Genomic DNA, 18718 nt, shown 5'->3' with positions numbered 1-18718 from the left:
TCAATGCGGCCAGGCCGCCAGTGGCATCAAACGTCTTCGAGGAAAGGTGAGATAAATATTCGTAAATGTTCTATTTGATATTAAAAAGCTAAGTGTAGCATATCCAATATCCATATTCAGTAACTCATGAACTGTATGAGACGCAACCATAGCTTTTCAATGCGAAATATGTCACTGAGAGAGCACTTTGGAGTTTGGGACAATTTCACACTTCACAATATACCAACAACAAACAAATTGCGGGACAATGGAAAGTAACAACTAAATATGGAAGCTGAATTGCGATGCACTCATAAAACAAACAGCGGGCAAATGGTACGGATGACCAGCAGTCGCCGAAATTGCACACCATAGAAAACAACCAGCAATTTCAAACCCAACAAATTTATGCAAATTGGAACGGTTCTATGAATAAAAGTCATACGACAGCCGAGGACCTTATAATGAAACGCGTCGGCAACCGCACAGGCTACTCGAAAGTCGAAACGAGTAACACTCTCACTTTTGATAAATAATGCTTCAAGAAGAACATAACAATAACAACACAAGTTACAATGCGCATTGCGCAAGTAATAAAATGAGAGAAAAAAAAATGTTGCGGAAATATGAAGCACACGTATGATCACTGTAAACTGTTCTGTTTATGAGCACGTAGATTGTAGCATCCGGCCGGTAGGTACTAGGTACTCTTGCACACCAATGATATGACCAGCGATAGATACTATAGAAAAACTACACGAAATCAAAACACTGCTACAAAACAATCCACAACAAATACAGTGTGATAAATATATAAATAAGTTAATAAATAAGTTAATTAAACGTAATACAAAAATCGAAACAAGAATAGTAACATGGAAAGATGAACGTGAGCTATGTACAGATGACGATGCATTTGAAGTGGGAATCCCTAGGTGGCTACGGGACGCTGCAGCGGGGGTGTCTTATCAGACCGGCGCGGCAGCAGTGGCCAGCCCGACTTCAGGCAATCCCACCCGTCAGCGGCGGGCGGCCCCCACCTGTCCCGGTGGCACGGCGGCCGTCCCCACCGCGGCTGCCCCGGTCAGGGCGGCCACTCGGCGGCGGCTAGAAGTTGAGCGAGCGCCGCGCCTTGGTGTTCTCCTCGTAGTAGATCTTGTGGATCCGGAACGGCGCACTGGTGTAGGCCAGGCTGAGCCGCATCCGCCGGCGCCACTTGGCCTCGGGCGGCGGCGGCGGCATCGTGGAGTCCCCGTCTGCGGCAGGGGGCACGGTCGGCGCTCGTCAGACATATCATCAGTCCTACATACCCTACTACATAGCTGGCAACCTCGCAACCATCCAGAAGCTGCTCAACTTCGCGGCTCGGGTGATCGCGGGAAAACGAAAGTTTGACCGCGTGTCAGCTGTGCGAGACAGGCTGGGGTGGCTCGACTCGTCTCAACTCTTCCAATACCAATCCCTCTGCCTCCTTGACAAAGTCCTCTCCTCTAGCCAGCCCGAATGCATTGCCCGTCAGGTCTGCCTCAACCGGGACCATCATGGCCATGTCCGGCACACCAGACAGGACGATCTCCTGCACGTGCCACCCATCCGTTCGGAGGCGGGCCGGCGACGGTTTGTATACCGCTCGCCCCACCTCATGAACGATCTGCCCATATCGGTGCGGAACCAGCGAGGTCCGCGGTTCAGGCGAGCCCTGAAGGCCCACCTACTCTCGAGACGAGACACGTGATGAACGCGTTTTTTATCATGATGCCGTGCAGGTGGTGTTTTTTTTTTTATCCGGAGCTATATGTATATTTTAGGTTGTGTAACATCGTGAGTGTGTATTTTACCCTGCATGTTATGATCCGATTTTATTGACGTGAAGGCCATAATAGCCACTTGTCTTGTGGATGGCTCTTTAATAAACTACTACTACTACTACTAAGTATAGTTACGGCGGGGCCCGGCCGGCGCTCGTCAGATATATCATCAGCCCTAGCCCGGCCTACACATACAATGTAGGGCACGGCCGGTATCCGTCCTCGCCATCCTCAGTCCAACAAACCCATCCGCATCCCCGGCTCACTCTCCCTGTCCGGGCTAACGGTCATCCCACCTGACAACCGGCGGATGACGTCGGGTCCCCAACGGCACCTCAGTAATTCCTCTCTGGGGTGACCGTTTGAGAGACGGGTGGACTGTCCCTACGGAGCAATCCGGTCTAGTTCACGAGTTATGAGCCAATATGTCATAAAATATCAAAATCGGGGAAATTTAGCATTTGATAAGCTCTGGAACCTCGCCTTTAACCGCTAAACAAAATGGCATTTGTGCTTTCTACAATATTTTAATCTATCGAGAGCCGCTTGGCGTGTGTCGCTACGATGCCAGCTAAGGAGCCAAGTTAGAGGGGGCGATGAAACCCTCTCACCTAACATCGGTGCGTTTAATGTTACCTATCAATAGAAAAACACAATTCTAACGCATAGTGTCTGTCTATTTCAAACAACCTGCGGTTACGACTGGACCACCGTACTATACCGCGGTATAAGAAAGGTCCTTTATACTATTTTGAGGATTTAACACTCGTATGTGTATTGTGTAGGCGGGGGGGGGGGGGTCGGATGAACCCCCTCATGGTTTTTCGCGAATAACCCGCGCAAAAAGCGGCTGATCGTGACGAAACTTTCAGTACTCTCGAGTTGATCAATTTTACACCTACTCTCAAAATTTCATGACCCTGACCCAAATGAACTTTGACCTGTGACCTATTTCTCGAGGCTATGTTTGACCGGAATCGCGATTCGGCGTATGTCGGCTCGCATTAGCCGCGCGTTTGCAAGTTTTTCGTGGTTTCAAACGTTCAAACATGTGATTCGATGTTGCTCCCATGCATTAGGGTGGATGTCAAGGTCACCTGAAGGTCAGGTCAGGTCATTGACCTTTGGTGACCTCGGTTCACTTTTTCGAGTTTTACATGTTCCTAGGCTAGTTTTTGGAGCTGAATTCGAATTTAGCAACCATTTGAACATTTACGAAGTAGCTTTGGTGCCTTCGTAACATGTTACGAAGCTGTCGGAGGCGGTTGACAAGCACTACGAAATCCCGTCACGACCCCTATTGGTTGACCTGACCTGACCTCACCCGACCTGGTCTAAATGTTTAAAGACATCATCTGTGACCAATACTTGCACGATATTCGTGATCAGCACCCCGAAAAACCCCATAGCAGTCACACTTTACGACTTCCTAACAGGTCCCGATTTTCCGACTTTTGGGCCATTGACCTGATCCGGAAGGTCAACCAAGGACCTAGGACCTTAAAATTGGGTATCATCGGCTTCCTCTCGTCACGGGCAACACGCTCGTTTTTCCGCGAAGCTCTAGCTCGATCAGGGGCCAAACGGCAAGGGGGGTCCAACCGACCCCCCGCCTCCCCCACCCTACACGTTAGAAGCTGGCAAACGCCGCACACATGCGAGGCTTAAGCTGGATTTGCTATAGGCAGACAGGAATAATTAAAAGGATTTAAGTTGGGGAATGTCCAGATTGCTTCCGAAACGTTTGACGAGCTTTTGGACACCACTTGCCGCCCACGTCACTTTGTGGCTATGTAAGCGAATTAGAAGACCGGCGTAAAAATGGCCCAGACCCTACGGCCTACGGTTTCACGCAAACCACCTCCACGGCAAAGGTTTTTATGTCAAACACTTCCTGCCGTTAAAACCAAGCTGATTGGTTGACGATCATGATATATCCAGTATCCACAAAGCAGCCAGCAAAAACTAAAAAAGGACAATGAAATGGTTTCGCCATCGCTATATTTAGATAAATTTACCGGGAAAGTACGTCTGATGTAGCTAACTGCATATGTATGTATATTTTCCGCAACGTCCTATAACTGGATGTATTACTGTGAGCTATTCAGTGTACAAAAAAGCAACGTAATAGAAGGTAAACGTTACGCCTGTTGTAGCATGGCCAGTGGTCACCGTACTAACGCATCGAAACGCCTGCATCGAATCAATGGCATTATTGCTTGTAAGAATTAGACCAGCATTGCTACACCCTAATAAAAAAACTCAAGCCGAACCATTGATAGATCAAATGGCTTCATCGTAGCCATAGGCTGCTGTGACTATTAGCTAAGTAATCTTGGCTGTGCAACCGTCGAATAAAACGCCAAGTAAAATAAACGCACACTCATAATTCATATCGAAAATAGTAAGAAACAGGCCTCATAAACCCGGAATTATCAGTCATTTTTCTTACAATTTCTGAAATTTATGAGAGCGCGGTTAATATGTTACTTGATTATACATTTAGGCATGTCTCCTAAAACGGTGCCAACAACAGAGCAGAACAAAATACTTGTCAGAAATGCGTTACATATGTCTATCCGCGCAGTTTTTCCCTGTACCATTTGGAAACAACCGACTGACAGGGTTCGTGGCTGCCCCCCCCCCCCCCACACACACACGGGTTGGCGGTCGCTGCGGGCGTACCCAATACCCATCGTCTGCGGTGTCCCTGTCGGCCCAGGGTCCGTCACTGGCCCCCCAGATGTCAGCGGGCGTATAACTCACCTTCCACGGTGTCCCTGTCGTCCCAGGGTCCGTCACTGCCCCCCCCCCCAGATGTGAGCGGGTGTACTCACCTTCCACGGTGTCCCTGTCGGCCCAGGGTCCGTCACTGCCCCCCCCCCCCTAGATGTCAGCGGGCGTATAACTCACCTTCCACGGTGTCCCTGTCGTCCCAGGGTCCGTCACTGCCCCCCCCCCTCCCCCCCCAGATGTCAGCGGGCGTATAACTCACCTTCCACGGTGTCCCTGTCGTTCCAGGGTCCGTCACTGCCCCCCCCACCCCCCCCCCCCCCCCACAGATGTCAGCGGGCGTATAACTCACCTTCCACGGTGTCCCTGTCGGCCCAGGGTCCGTCACTGCCCCCTCCCCCCTTCCCCACAGATGTCAGCGGGCGTATTTCTCACCTTCCACGGGGTCCCTGTCGGCCCAGGGTCCGTCACTGCCCCCCCCTCCCCCCCAGATGTCAGCGGGCGTATAACTCACCTTCCACGGTGTCCCTGTCGTTCCAGGGTCCGTCACTGCCCCCCCCCCCACCCCACCCCCCCCACAGATGTCAGCGGGCGTATAACTCACCTTCCACGGTGTCCCTGTCGGCCCAGGGTCCGTCACTGCCCCCTCCCCCCTTCCCCACAGATGTCAGCGGGCGTATTTCTCACCTTCCACGGGGTCCCTGTCGGCCCAGGGTCCGTCACTGCCCCCCCCCCCCCTCCCCCCCAGATGTCAGCGGGCGTATAACTCACCTTCCACGGTGTCCCTGTCGTTCCAGGGTCCGTCACTGCCCCCACCCCCCCCCACCCCCCCCCCCACAGATGTCAGCGGGCGTATAACTCACCTTCCACGGTGTCCCTGTCGGCCCAGGGTCCGTCACTGCCCCCTCCCCCCTTCCCCACAGATGTCAGCGGGCGTATTTCTCACCTTCCACGGGGTCCCTGTCGGCCCAGGGTCCGTCACTGCCCCCCCCTCCCCCCCAGATGTCAGCGGGCGTATAACTCACCTTCCACGGTGTCCCTGTCGTTCCAGGGTCCGTCACTGCCCCCCCCCCCCCACCCCCCCCCCCACAGATGTCAGCGGGCGTATAACTCACCTTCCACGGTGTCCCTGTCGTCCCAGGGTCCGTCACTGCCCCCCCTCCCCCCCCCAGATGTCAGCGGGCGTATAACTCACCTTCCACGGTGTCCCTGTCGGCCCAGGATCCGTCACTGCCCCCCCCCCCCCAGATGTCAGCTAGCGTATAACTCACCTTCCACGGTGTCCCTGTCGGCCCAGGGTCCGTCACTGCCCCCCCCCCCCCCAGATGTCAGCTGGCGTATAACTCACCTTCCACGGGGTCCCTGTCGGCCCAGGATCCGTCACTGCCCCCCCCCCCCCCAGATATCAGCGGGCGTATAACTCACCTTCCACGGTGTCCCTGTCGTCCCAGGGTCCGTCACTGCCCCCCCCCCCCCCAGATGTCAGCGGGCGTATAACTCACCTTCCACGGTGTCCCTGTCGTTCCAGGGTCCGTCACTGCCCCCCCCCACCCCACCCCCCCCCCCAGATGTGAGCGGGCGTATAACTCACCTTCCACGGTGTCCCTGTCGGCCCAGGGTCCGTCACTGCCCCCTCCCCCCTTCCCCACAGATGTCAGCGGGCGTATTTCTCACCTTCCACGGGGTCCCTGTCGGCCCAGGATCCGTCACTGCCCCCCCCCCCCCCCCCAGATGTCAGCTAGCGTATAACTCACCTTCCACGGTGTCCCTGTCGGCCCAGGGTCCGTCACTGCCCCCCCCCCCAGATGTCAGCTGGCGTATAACTCACCTTCCACGGGGTCCCTGTCGGCCCAGGATCCGTCACTGCCCCCCCCCCCCCCCCAGATGTCAGCGGGCGTATAACTCACCTTCCACGGTGTCCCTGTCGGCCCAGGGTCCGTCGAAGGCCAGCGCTCCGGAGAGGCGCAGCAGACGCATCGGGCCGAACTCGCTCTCCTCGAGCTGCGAGCTGTCGTAGCTGCTGCACAGACTGCTGGCAGGAAATGGACAGATCGGGGTTACATATAGCCATATAGGACACCGGAGTTACTGTCAGTTGGACACGGGCGGAGCGGAGTCATGGGCGGGGACAGCGGGGTTATAACCGGGGACAGCTGGTTATAGCATGGGACAGTAAGGTTACAGTTGGACACGGACGGAGCGGGTTGCAGCCGGGGATCGGGGATCATATAGCCGGGGACAGTGGGGTTGTAGCCGCGGACAGCTGGTTAAGATCGGGGATATAGCCGGGGGGCGGGGACAGCGGGGTTATAGTCGGGAACAGCAGCGTGATACCCGACCGGAAACGGAGCTCGGCTCATGCGATCGGGCCATATTCATAAGATTGCAACAGGTGGGGAATATTCAGTATTCTAATAAAGTATTTTGAATCATCTTGCAAGTATGCTATTTAATGTGTCGCTCGATCATCGTGCCTTATACGGCGGTCCGCACCTGAACGTGGAGTCGGAGCCGGCCGACATGGACGAGTGGCGCGAGTGGCCCGCGCCGCCGCCGCCGCCGCTCCCGGCCGGAGGCGCCAGCAGACTCAGCGCCAGCAGGCCGGCCGTCAGCGACGCGTCGTCACCGTCGGCCTCGTCGCGCGCCGGCGCCCGCTTCCGCACCCGCCTGTCGGCGGAGACATACCCGGTGTCGGGTGGCGGGCGGCGCGTGGCCGGCCGGCCGTCAGATGTCACACGGCGCCGGACCGGCTGGGTGTCGGGTGTCACACATCCCCCGGCCGGCCGGCGGCTGCAGCGCTCAGACGTCGGTGGCAGTGATCGGCCTTGAACGGTCGCGCTAGGCAGGGGTGCCCAGAGCCGTGTTCTCATCAAGCTGCAGGATCCTATCGCCAAATGCCGTGCTGTTTACCATGGCAGGGACAGACTCAAGACTGCAGGTACGTACCGGCAGACCAGTATTTTGCATGTATAATTTATGCCAGGGTCAAATGCGGACCATATTCTGAGACTCTGGCGGGCAGCAAACAAAGCAGCGCGAGGTCGCGCTGTTACCGGCAGAGACCACGAGGACGCCGAATGTAAGAGAAGGAGCTCTGAATCCTGAATGTGACTGAAACTCCTCATAGTCAAGAAATGGCCACTGCTTAGTGCTTTTAACTGCCGAAGTATATTAGCCGTTTTCACGACGGGCTATCCGGCGGGCGGCGAGCGCACCTAATTTGACCAAATCTGCACCTAATCTCTTTTACAGCAAATATCTTTATTTTATGAATTTATTTCAGTGTTTTAATCGATGATGCTCTCTGATAATATGGCAAAGCAGGCATATAAGCAATTAGTGCAACCCTAGATGATAGCTACTAAGAGACACACTGAACCTGATTTGACCAAATCTGCACCTAATCTGCACCAAATGTGCACTAAATGTGTACCAGATGGCCGTCGTGGAAACGGCTAATATCTACTCCCTGAGGTCATTTTGTGACCCCAATATTGCTCTAAGATGAAAAATGACAGAAATATTTTCAAACGTACGCATTGAGAGCTATCGAATGCTTTTTACCGCGTCTTTCTAGCCCTCTTAGTTTTTTAGTTAGAGGTGGGTAGTAACATAATGCCCCCCCCCCCTTCCCACTAGGGCGAAGTTGGCTGAGACCGCCACTGGGGCGCGGGATAAGCAAATGCAGCCATGTGTAGACGAACATGAGCAATGCAATGACTTTACACAGAAACGGTTACAGAGGAGGCCTGGACATAGAAACTGGACAAACAGAAATGACACTCGTGAGCTCTACTGACGTCTCTTTCAGTTGATCGTTATTGACTTTCAGAATCGCAGCTACAAACTAACGCCCACTGGTCCAAAGACAACGGATATGCTGTGGCTGTCAGTGGAAAGAAGAGTAGCATATTCACCATTGCAGTGACACCGAGGCAGCATGGGGCGGCCGGTGGCGCGCGCGGGGCGGTGCTGACCTGCAGATGTGCGGCACCCGCTCGGCGCGGCTGTACTCGTGGTGTGTGACGGGCAGCTCGCACTGCAGGAAGGACATGACCCGGCCGCGGCCCTGCAGCAGCACTCCGAACCAGTCGAGCTCGCAGTCCTCCGCTAGCAGCTGCTGCGTCCGCTGGCACCGGTCGCCGTCCACACACGCCACGTAGGTGCGCAGCAGCTCCTCGTCCACGCAGTCCAGTGCGCCCGGCTGCCGCCAGCGAGCCGAGGTGAGTGGAGATCAGAAATACACCGCGGATGGACAGACAACAACCAACAGCCAGCCACACAAGAACCAACAGACAACAGCACAACAACCGATCTAGGCAACAGCCGCAGTGATCCAACGATCCGGTCCGACCTGCCACAACGAACGACAATTATGGTGTCCTGTGTACTCATCCGAAAGCACCTTCAAAGCAGCTCTCGGCCTGGCAACACAAGATCGAGCTGTTTGACCCAATAATCCTCAGATGACTTAACGAATGGTATTATTGGCAGCGGAAATAATCGGTATCCGCGTCTAAGGTAGACATTCCCCAACCCAACAAGACATCAAGTGCATTGAAACCACGATACCTGCAGGTAACGGAAATTTAAATGCTTTTAACTTACCAACGGTGTGATGCGAGCCGGTGATCGGTGGTCCTGGTAAAATGATGATTCCAGACAGGCCATCGTAATAGATGGACTTAGAGCTCCAGCTGCTGCTGTCAATCAAACGGTGCACTTGTAAATAAAGGAACTTAAGAACGCTAATACCTTCAGACTTGGCACACCATATCATGCATCTTTTCCGCCCATGTTGTAAAGACTTCAGACCTGATCAGGGGCCGTATTCACGTCGACTTCTTAAGTCGATTTTCTTTCGCAAGTATAATTTGGTATTCACGTCGACACTTCTTAAGTTTTTATCGACGGAGTTCACGTGATTAAAAAAATTTACTTAAGAAGAAGGTCAAACTTAAGGAAATTCTTACGAAAATGATCGACGTGAATACGGCCCCTGGTCACCATGTCATTTCAAGGGACCCTACCTCAGAAAAAGTTCCACAGTCACAGCTGCACCGACTGAACCATCGCTTTGAAACTTTCAGCGATTGATAGGAGAATATATATATATATATATATATATATATATATATATATATATATATATATATATATATATATATATGTTACGGGCATTATGTTACATAATATATTATATCGGAATCTTGATATTTACGACCAAAGGTCAAGTAAATTTTGCGACCTCTCGACTATGAGTCAATAGGAGAAAATTGAAATGTGCCTCTTTTGGACCAAAGTCAAACTAAACACTCAAACATCGGATAACAGGTAAACATGATACACTGAATCTGGAAATTGCCACCAATGACCCCTCTTTAACTTAATGTCCCTGAGGTCATCTCAGGTTGAGGTCATGAAGAGTTTCCACAGTTTTTTTTATACAACTTTTGATAGAGACGTGCTAGAGCGATGAAAACATCTTAGATGAGTTCAGCTCGACGATACGGATCGGCTGACACAACATGACTCTGACCTTCGGTCAAATTTTCAAAATGCCCATTCAAGGTCAAACTATAGTTAATTCGACACGTCTCGACGAGATGAACCCGATGCTGGCTGAAGCAATGCCGTGAAATGTCGTGACTTTCAGAGTTAGAAGATCAATTAGAGAAAAACGCTTTTCGTAAAAAAGGGCTGTTTCAAAGCTATTGCCCTCTTGAGGCTAAACCGTTGACCCAAGGACCAATCTGAGAAATTATCTCAGAAGGAGCTTACAAGAACTGACGATTGCGCTTATTCCACGGCGCTGTACCTTTATTAGCTGCTCAGATATGCGCCGATTTGTCAAAAATGTCACAATGGGCAAAATTTAACCTTAGACAACTATTGGTGACCTGATCTTTGACCTGACCTAAAAATGGCAAAATAATTTCTCTATTTTTTACGCTCTTTCAAGTGCTGCAGCCGCAGGCCGCTTACCGCGTGTCGCTCTCGCTACGTGGCCCAGGAGCCGAGTTAGTAGGGGGCCACAGTGACTATAAATAGTAGGGGGCATCCCATCCGGACATGCAAGCGCCCCCATGCTATTCCCCCCCCCCCTAGCACGGCAAGGAAAATTCCAGACAGCCAGCCGTCGGACGAGCGGGCGTCCTTACCGATACCCCTACCTGTCTTGCAGTCCGAACGCAATGAGAAATCAATCGTCCAATAATAGGTATCCAGTATCCACAGTAGCGGCGGAACACCTTCAATTAAGGGGGGGGGGCACTGCCGACTTTTGGTCCTATTCTTTCCATGCAACGCCCATATGCTATAATGTTAAAATGCCAAAATCAAAGGGGGGCACGTTGCCCCGGTGCCCTCCCCGTTCCGCCGCATATGGGTATCCACTCTAAAAACGTGTAGGTTAGGTACTAGCCGTTTTCACGACGGGCTATCCGGCGAGTGCACCTTATTTGACCAAATCTGCACCTAAACACTTTTACAGCAAATATCTTTATTTTATTAATTTATTTCAGTGATTTAATCGATAATACTCTCTGATAATATGCCAAAGCAGGCGCAATTAATGCAGCCCTAGCTGATAAGTACTACGAGACATACTGACACTGAACCTAATTTGACCAAATCTGCACCTAATCTGCACCAGATGTGCACTGCACCAAATGTGTACCAGATGGCCGTCGTGAAAACGGCTACTATCACCAAGAATTAAAGGTAGGCAGTGAGAAGGCAGTGAACTGCTTTCACAATTTATTTCACCGGGAAATAAAATTTACCAGAGTTACAAACCAAGCAAACAACGCCACGGCCACCACTTGTCCAACTCGTAAGTCGTAAACTTGCAAACAATGCCATGCGCTGCAACACGCGCTAAACCACGCGCTCGATGGCATTAAATAACATCGAATCTCAATCTACCAATCATCATTCACCCGTCGGTTCCCATCCAATGATATGAATTGTTTTGATTTTGATACACCACGTGACGTGACCATACCCTAATTTTCTTACGTGAATGAGTTGGTTGCTTAGCAACCACATAGACTCATAATGCACCTCTGATGTAAATATTCTGCTATCGTCATTCAATAAGAAGAAACCCCTCGTTTTGAATAAGATATTTTAGTTTTTTGCTTTTATTTTAGATACCAATATGGTCGTTTTTGTAAATGGGCCCTGTATAATTTCAGTTTTACTTGAGGATGATTGATAAAATATATAATAATGCATTAGGGGCTAGGTGCTGTCATTTTTTTACTTGCTGGCTTGTTGACGATATCTGCGCAGCTGTTTCAAAATATCACGCGAGTGAGAAAACAACGGTGCGTTTCCGCGTCACAAGGTGCATGCATTACGTTACGGCAATTTATCATCATATACCTATCAATCACTGGGATCTGGGGTTCAGAGCAAGTTCAGAGTATACAATAGAAGTATTTTATGCGGGTGACATGATACAGGACTGCGCCTCACGTTCCAAGTCGAAATGTAGGTTTCAATGCACCAGTGCTGCACATCAACATCGAAGCCGTCATATTCAGGTGAGGTGCTTCTCGGGAAGAATTTTCGGTATAACGGTGTTTTTGTCATGCATTTGAAGTGAAAAAATGAAAAAATCCTAGGAGCATTATGATAACCCAATTCCCAAAACTGAAGGGAATAATCCCATTCACGTCATGTCCGTAAAGTTAGCGTCGTATTCATATTCGTATTCGGATTCAAATTCGAGTAATTAGTTCAGTGGAGTAATTATTTCACGTCTGTCAAACTATCAGCGAGTTCAGCAGCGAGAAACGGGCCATCCCGATTTAAAAAGCTGAAACTCTGCTTGAGGCTCATGATGAATAATAATAATATAAGAATAACCAGTAACCTCATAATATAAATCAGAAATAGGAGCCAAAAAGTTATATTTAAAGTTATCGAATATTTCGCTCCTGGAGCTTCGTCAGCGATAATTACAGAAAAACCTGCAATTATTTTTTTGTAATTATCGCTGACGAAGCTCCAGGAGCGTTCGATAATTTTAAATATAACTTTTTGGCTCCTATTTCTGATTTATATTATGAGGTTACTGGTTATTCTTTTATTATTATTATATTATCCATCCCGATTTAGCTGAAAATTTACTCTAAGAGCCTTCTCAGCACGCTGATTCAGAAAATAATGGTTTCTAGGGTGAGAAACTTAACCGTTCTCGAGATAGAACCCTCTAAACTTTTTCCCACCCATGACCGGGTTCTCAGCACGCTGATTCCGAAAATCATTGTATTTAGGGTGGGATTCTTTACTGTTCTCGAGATAGAACCCTCTAAAGTTGTTTCCACCCATGACCGGGGCATCCCGATTTGGCTGAAAATTTGCTCACAGAGCCTTCTCGGCAAGCTGCTTCCGAAAATCACGGTCTCTAGAGACTAGAGTGGGAATCTTTACCGCTATCGAGATAGATTGGTATATAAGGATAAAAGAAATGGATTCGCTACAAGCGTAATTTGCAGAAGGGAGCTCAAACATGAGCTTCATTCCAATGTAGCAGCGATGCGACATTATCTTGTTCGAATCGTTTGCGGTTTGATCATCTCAAATGAGAGGCCAAGATGCCAGTTCCAACCGACCAAGGCTAGCAACTTTCCAAGGTTATGTCGACTGGCTGGCACCTGACGCGGCATCGCATACCGATTAGAAGAGGTGCTTTATACTAAACATTATACAGTGTGCAGTCGCCAGAACGTCTGTGCTATGTGAATTTCCCCGCCATGCCGATCGCTCCCCATGCTTTAGGGTGGGTGTCAAGGCCACCTGAAGTTCAGATCAGGTCATTGACCTTTGATGACCTCGGTTCACTTTTTCTAGTTTTACATGCTTCTAGGCTAGTTTTTGGAGCTGAATTCGAATTTAGCAACCACATGAACATTTACGAAGTAGTTTTGGTGACTTCGTAACATGTTACGAAGCTGTCATAGGCGGTTGACACCTACTACGAATACCCGGCAGGACCCCTACTGGTTGACCTGACCTGACCTGACCAGTGACGTACCCAAGGGGGGGGGGCACGGGGATCATGGCCCCCTGCTGAGCGCCGAAGGCGCTCAGGGGGCCCCTCAGGCCCCGGTATATTTTTTCAAACACTGGATAAAACGTCTTTTACTAGGAAGAAAAGATGATGTCTAAGTTTCATTTATGTGCCCCTGGTTACCCGAGGGGCCCCTGATGACCCGATGGGCCCCTGCAGTCATCCGAGGGCCCCCGGTTTCCTGGGCCCCTGGTCGCCTAGGGGGCCCCTGGTAGCCGGGGCCTGGTCGCATGGGGCCCCTGATTGCCTGGGGTCCCTAGTCGCCTAGGGGGCCCTGGTAGCGGGGGGCCTGGTCGCATGGGAGCCTCTGGTCGCATGGGGCCCCTGATCGCCTGGGGCCCCTCGCCAAGGGGGCCTCTGGTAGCGGGGGCCTGGTCGCATGGGGGCCCCTGGTTGCCTGGGACCCCTGAGGGCTCCTGGTTGCCTGGGGGCCCCTGGTCGCCTGGGCGGCCTGGGGGCCCCCGGGTGACCTAAGGGCCCCTTCGGAAGCAGGTGGCCCCCTCCTGGGCGAAATCCTGGTTACGTGCCTGGACCTGACCTAACCTGGCCTAAATGCATGAAGACATCATCTGTGATCAAAACTAACATGATATTAGTGATCAGCACCCCGAAAAAAAAAAACACAGCAGCTGCCACACTTTACGACATTCTAACAGGTCCCGATTTTCCCGACTTTTGGGTCATTGACCTGACCTGGAAGGTCAACCAATGACCTAGGACCTTAAAATTAGGTATCATCGGCTTTCTCTCGTCACGGGCAGCACGCTCGTTTTTTCTGCGAAGCTCTAGATTGATCAGGGGCGAAACAGCAAGGGGGTCCAACGGACCCCCCTCCCCTTACACGTTGGTGGCTGGAAAAACACCAATACGGGCGAGGGTTAAGATGCATGTGGCTTCCTTCAAATGGACACCTATTAATGCACTTTCTGAGGTATGTAGTAGCAGAAGGTACCAAACAAGCAAGTTGCAATGCTTGTACATATGTACCTAACAACTACACAGTGACGGTCACCGGTAAGAAGGCATAGGGTAACTGTGGGGAAAACGCACCCCTGGGTTAACAGAGGTTCTGATTGACTGCATAAATTTCACGCATGTATTAGGACCGGCCTTCATTCTCACAACAGTTGAGCGATCATAACAACACATCTCACTTCTTGCACATGGCTTAGATTTGATAGAAATGGGCACATTTATCTCGCTCGGACGGCACATGTTTCGTCCCACGCCTCACCTCACCGTTCGCGCCGGCTTCTGACCTCTGCTGGGCGGCTCGGCCGTCTCCGAGTCAGCACAGACCTCCGGGTCGCGGTGTCGCAGGCCCCAGGCTCTCAGAACGGCTCCAGCTCCACGGTGACGTGTACCCTGATCCTGGTCCTGCCGCCGTCCGTGGTGACCACCTGGGCGACGGCGGGCTGCGGCGCGGGGAACTCCGTCAGTCGGGAGGGCGCGCCGGTATCCACTGGGGTGGAGGGCGCCACGGCCCCCACCTGCGCGGAGGGTGCTCCGGCCTCCACCTGTGCCGAGGGCTGCCGCAGCGCGCTCAGCAGCGTGCGCAAGCTGTCGATGCCGCCCAGCTCCTGAACGAGCTGCAGAACCTGCTGCAGTTCCCCGTCCGTCTTCACGTCCATGTCCATGTCGACTTTCATGTCGATCGGGCGTATTGTCGGCGGCTCGGCGGCCGGAATCACGACGGTGTCGGTGTCTCCGCCGGCCCTGAGCAGCGGGGGCGGGACGGTGAGACGCGCTTCGGTGACTGGCGGCGGCGTCGGCCTGAACTGGGTCACTCGCGGCGGCTCGGTGTCCATGCACGGCGCGTCCTCCCTGCAGAAGCCCCGCTCGGCGTCGAAGACGGTGCCGTCCTCGCAGCTCTTGACGTCGGCCACGCGGTCGGAGCAGATGTAGAACTCGCGGCAGTTGTCCGGCTTGGGGAAACGGCCGTCGGACGGACAGGTGAAGACGGCGCTGTTGTCGTACTCGGGCGTGGTCGGCGGGCTGGGTGTTGTAGTCGTCACCGGAGTGTCCTCGTACATGCCCAGCTTGAGCGCCTCAATGAGCGGGTACTGGCGGCCCGTGCAGAAGCCGCGGAAGTCGTCCTGGCTGAGGCTCCAGACGGCGGCGCCGCCCAGACCCTTCTCTCGGATGTAGGCTCCCTTTCTGCGCATCATGAACTGGTCGTCGTAGGCGACCCACTGGTCGCCGCCGACGGCGTAGGGGCCGGCGGCGTCGGGCAGCGGTCGGTGCGCCGTCCACCCGTCCATGCTGACGTGCTCGCAGATCTCGGTGAAGGACAGAGCGCCGGCGCCGCCGGTCAGCTTCCCGGGGAAGCCTAGGTCGGCGGTCGGCGCCCCGAACCCGCTCACCGCCGGATCGCTCAGGGTGTACGTCTTGCCGAACGCCGGCACCGCCAGGTTGAACTTGGCAGGGTCGGCGCCCGAGCTGAGGTACATCTGCACGATAAAGTCGACAAAGTCTGTGCTCTCGGGGTCGGTGGTGAACAGTGGCGAGTGGTGGCTGGTCCGGTTTCCGTCGCACGAGCGGAACTGGTACACTAGAGCGTTCACGTAGTCAACTGCCTTGGCGATCCTGGGGACGTCGAAGTCTTCCATGAGCATTGTGACATTGCCGGGAATGGTGGTACTTATGATGAGCCTCTCTTTCCCCGACGTCTCCGATTCCTTTTTAACCTCGCTAGCGAACAGCTCTAAAAGCCGCGCGTGTCCTTCCTTTTGGCGTGGAACTTTCCAATCTAGGTCAATGCCATCGAAGTTGTGCATTCTGACGTATTTGATCGCCTCTGCCACGAAGCGCTTCATTTTCGAGTCGTCAGCGGCGATCTCCTCGAAGGCCATCTGCTGCGGCGAGTTGCTGCCGCCGAGCATAATGAGCACCCTGAGCGCCGGGTTCACCTTTTTCAGCGCGACCATCTGCTTGTAGCCGCCCTTGGTGAAGTCGGAGAAGGGGTCGCTGGGCCCGACGCGCAGCCGGCTGTTGGTGTTGGCGAAGGCGTAGTGCAGGTGGGTGCAGAGGTGCGGGCTGATGTTCTCCGGGGTGAAGGCGGCCAGCGGTTTCCGGTAGCGCGCCCAGTTGGTGTAGTAGCACACGAGCCGCCTGGGTGCCGGCGGCTGCTGGCCGCCAGACAGCGCCAGACAGCTCAGTAGCAGCAGCAGCAGTCCCTGTACCTGCCGAGTGGGCCGCGAGGTGAGGTGTAAGAGTGGTTCCTACTGGACTGAACGGGGTCGGGTCCATCCCGTAGCCAGGCCGGGAGCTGGACTGGGACATCATCGCCTGAGCCGTCGTTTTCCACAGGCGGAGGCCGCAACACAGGACCCTGGCGTGGACCCGACCCGACGCGGACCTGACCTACCCGCTAGACTAGGACCAAATGAGTCCGTTGACGACGTGCCGGTGAACTGAGAGAACGCCAGAGTGGGCCGTGTGGTCGGTAATAGGTTGTGGGCGGTGAGCAACGGCCTAGAGTGCTGAAGGTGATAACTGAAGTAAGTACCTACCTAACTATTATGAATAAAAACTAATTACCTACCGAATGCTAACGCAAAGCCAGCCATATTGACCCCCGACCGCCGCGACCGGGATCGGGAAACTACTGGTGGAATATCTTGGTCGACCTTTTGGTCACCTTCAGAAGTGCGTCCACGGCTTTGCAAAGTCGAAACTCGCTCCTTCGATACCAGAAACCACCTTCCACTTAGAAGTTAGAGCTATCGTATATATCCTTTCAGATCACAGGTACGATGTCACAATCTCGTCTGGTTGAAATCGATCAGCTTTACCTGAACACCATCCCATTTGGCATTTCAGCGACGACCGATACGAGCTGCAAACTCATATACGTATAGTAGGTAGGTACCTAACTCAAATGGAAAACCGTTCTTGAAGAGACTAAGCCACATGTCGTAGAGATATACGTGCTATAGGTACCAATTTTAGTTACTTGTTTTGTGTTTAGGTGAGTTTCAGCCGGTTTCAGCAAACGTCCAAAGTACCGACGTAGGTAGTAAAATCCACACACAATGACAAGACAAGTAAGATTGTGCAATTTCTGACCTTCAAAACTCGATTGGGAACTTCCGGGCTGCTACTTGCGAGTAAGCATACCGCAGATTTAAAATTTAAAAGTTAAACTTGTCAGCGTAGGAATCTTGTCCACATATATGACTAATGACATAGGTATGACATAGCCCGTAGCCGAACGCAAGCCAACAAACAACGCGGTAATTCCAATTTCAATTGGCAAACGGCTTCATTTGACTTCCGAAACTAAATAAAAAAATTTCAGCTCGGGTGTATGACACCCGAGGTGTATGTTGCTACGAGCACAACAGGATATCTTCCTTACGAAAGGAAATAGCGATTCGAAAACCCCTTTTTGATTCACTTCGACTCCGAAGCGATTCGATTCAGCGGGAGGTCTGTGGCCATCGCGAGGTGGCGAATATCAATGCCTATACCTACCTATCGGTCCAAGTAAACTCAGTGGCATCAGCCGGATGAAGGAAATGTAGCAATATAGGTAGGTACACAATTTGTCTTTTATCTGTTGCGGCCTCCCTCCGAACGATAATTAAACTTACGAAAGGATGCCGCAAAAGGTTGTTTTCCTTAGAACAAAAATTATATGTGGAGGATGAGGCGCCAGCCGACCAACGTGGGACCGCTGGTCACACACCTGCACACCCTTACCTGCATGGTGTCACTGAGCGAGTGGCCAGCCGGCGAGGCCGAGGATGCGGCGACGCCAGCGCCGCGCGGCACCCAGCAGCCGTAATCCGCCCGGATGGGCCGCGCTGCCCACCTCTGCAGACCGGCTCGATACGCCGCCGGCGGCGGGCCGGTGACGGACGGTAAAACCGGCGCCCCCGAAAAGTCCCGCCGCTGACGCCATCTCCGCGCGATGACGCACCGGGGCTGCGGCGAGGACAGACCCTGCCTCGCACGTGTTCTGTTATACGCCAACTGGACGGACGGCTCGGAGACTATAATTGGCTCGGAGCGGAGGGAAGTGGGAATGACCGATGACGTTTCTGATTTGCTATCTCACGTCTGTCGAGTATTGTGCAATATGCCATTGTAGGACTTACCTGGCCACGTTTTT

General features: G+C 52.7%; 2 protein-coding genes across 3 annotated transcripts; both read right to left on the bottom strand.

Annotated features, from left to right (window-relative positions):
* Nucleotides 1-475: 475 nt before the first annotated feature.
* Nucleotides 476-11412, bottom strand: LOC122364164. 2 transcript variants are annotated; one of them, XM_043334307.1, is made up of 6 exons: nt 11319-11412; nt 9129-9223; nt 8498-8724; nt 7014-7187; nt 6428-6549; nt 476-1235 (listed from the first exon to the last, which is right to left on the bottom strand). In XM_043334307.1, the coding sequence occupies exons 2-6, from the start codon at nt 9189-9191 to the stop codon at nt 1087-1089; spliced, it is 735 nt and encodes a 244-aa protein (XP_043190242.1). In that variant the 5' UTR covers nt 9192-9223; nt 11319-11412; the 3' UTR covers nt 476-1086. The 2 variants fall into 2 exon arrangements, with proteins under 2 accessions (XP_043190242.1, XP_043190241.1); XM_043334306.1 differs by having other exon boundaries at nt 9129-9220; nt 11306-11376.
* Nucleotides 11413-14675: 3263 nt separating this feature from the next.
* LOC122364146 (chitinase-3-like protein 1) lies at nt 14676-18312 on the bottom strand. The gene is made up of 2 exons (XM_043334267.1): nt 18307-18312; nt 14676-16823 (listed from the first exon to the last, which is right to left on the bottom strand). Exons 1-2 carry the CDS (start codon nt 18310-18312, stop codon nt 14934-14936), a joined length of 1896 nt encoding a protein of 631 aa, XP_043190202.1. The 3' UTR covers nt 14676-14933.
* Between the last annotated feature and the right edge of the window lie 406 nt (nt 18313-18718).

Source organism: Amphibalanus amphitrite, unplaced genomic scaffold (assembly GCF_019059575.1).
Source record: "Amphibalanus amphitrite isolate SeventyFive unplaced genomic scaffold, NRLGWU_Aamphi_draft 000659F_arrow, whole genome shotgun sequence".
NCBI classification, from domain to species: Eukaryota; Metazoa; Arthropoda; class Thecostraca; order Balanomorpha; family Balanidae; genus Amphibalanus; species Amphibalanus amphitrite.
Note: the sequence above shows the minus strand (reverse complement) of the source record. Positions and strands in the feature narration are given on the sequence as shown.

What these genes read in the sequence shown, in the direction of transcription:
- LOC122364164 (XM_043334307.1), bottom strand. Translation starts at nt 9,191, where the DNA reads ATGGCCTGTCTGGAATCATCATTTTACCAGGACCACCGATCACCGGCT. An exon ending in CGGCTCGCATCACACCGTTG is followed by an intron (nt 8,725 to 9,128) that starts GTAAGTTAAAAG and finishes CGCTGGCGGCAG; the next exon opens with CCGGGCGCACTGGACTGCGT. An exon ending in CGGGTGCCGCACATCTGCAG is followed by an intron (nt 7,188 to 8,497) that starts GTCAGCACCGCC and finishes CTCCGCCGACAG; the next exon opens with GCGGGTGCGGAAGCGGGCGC.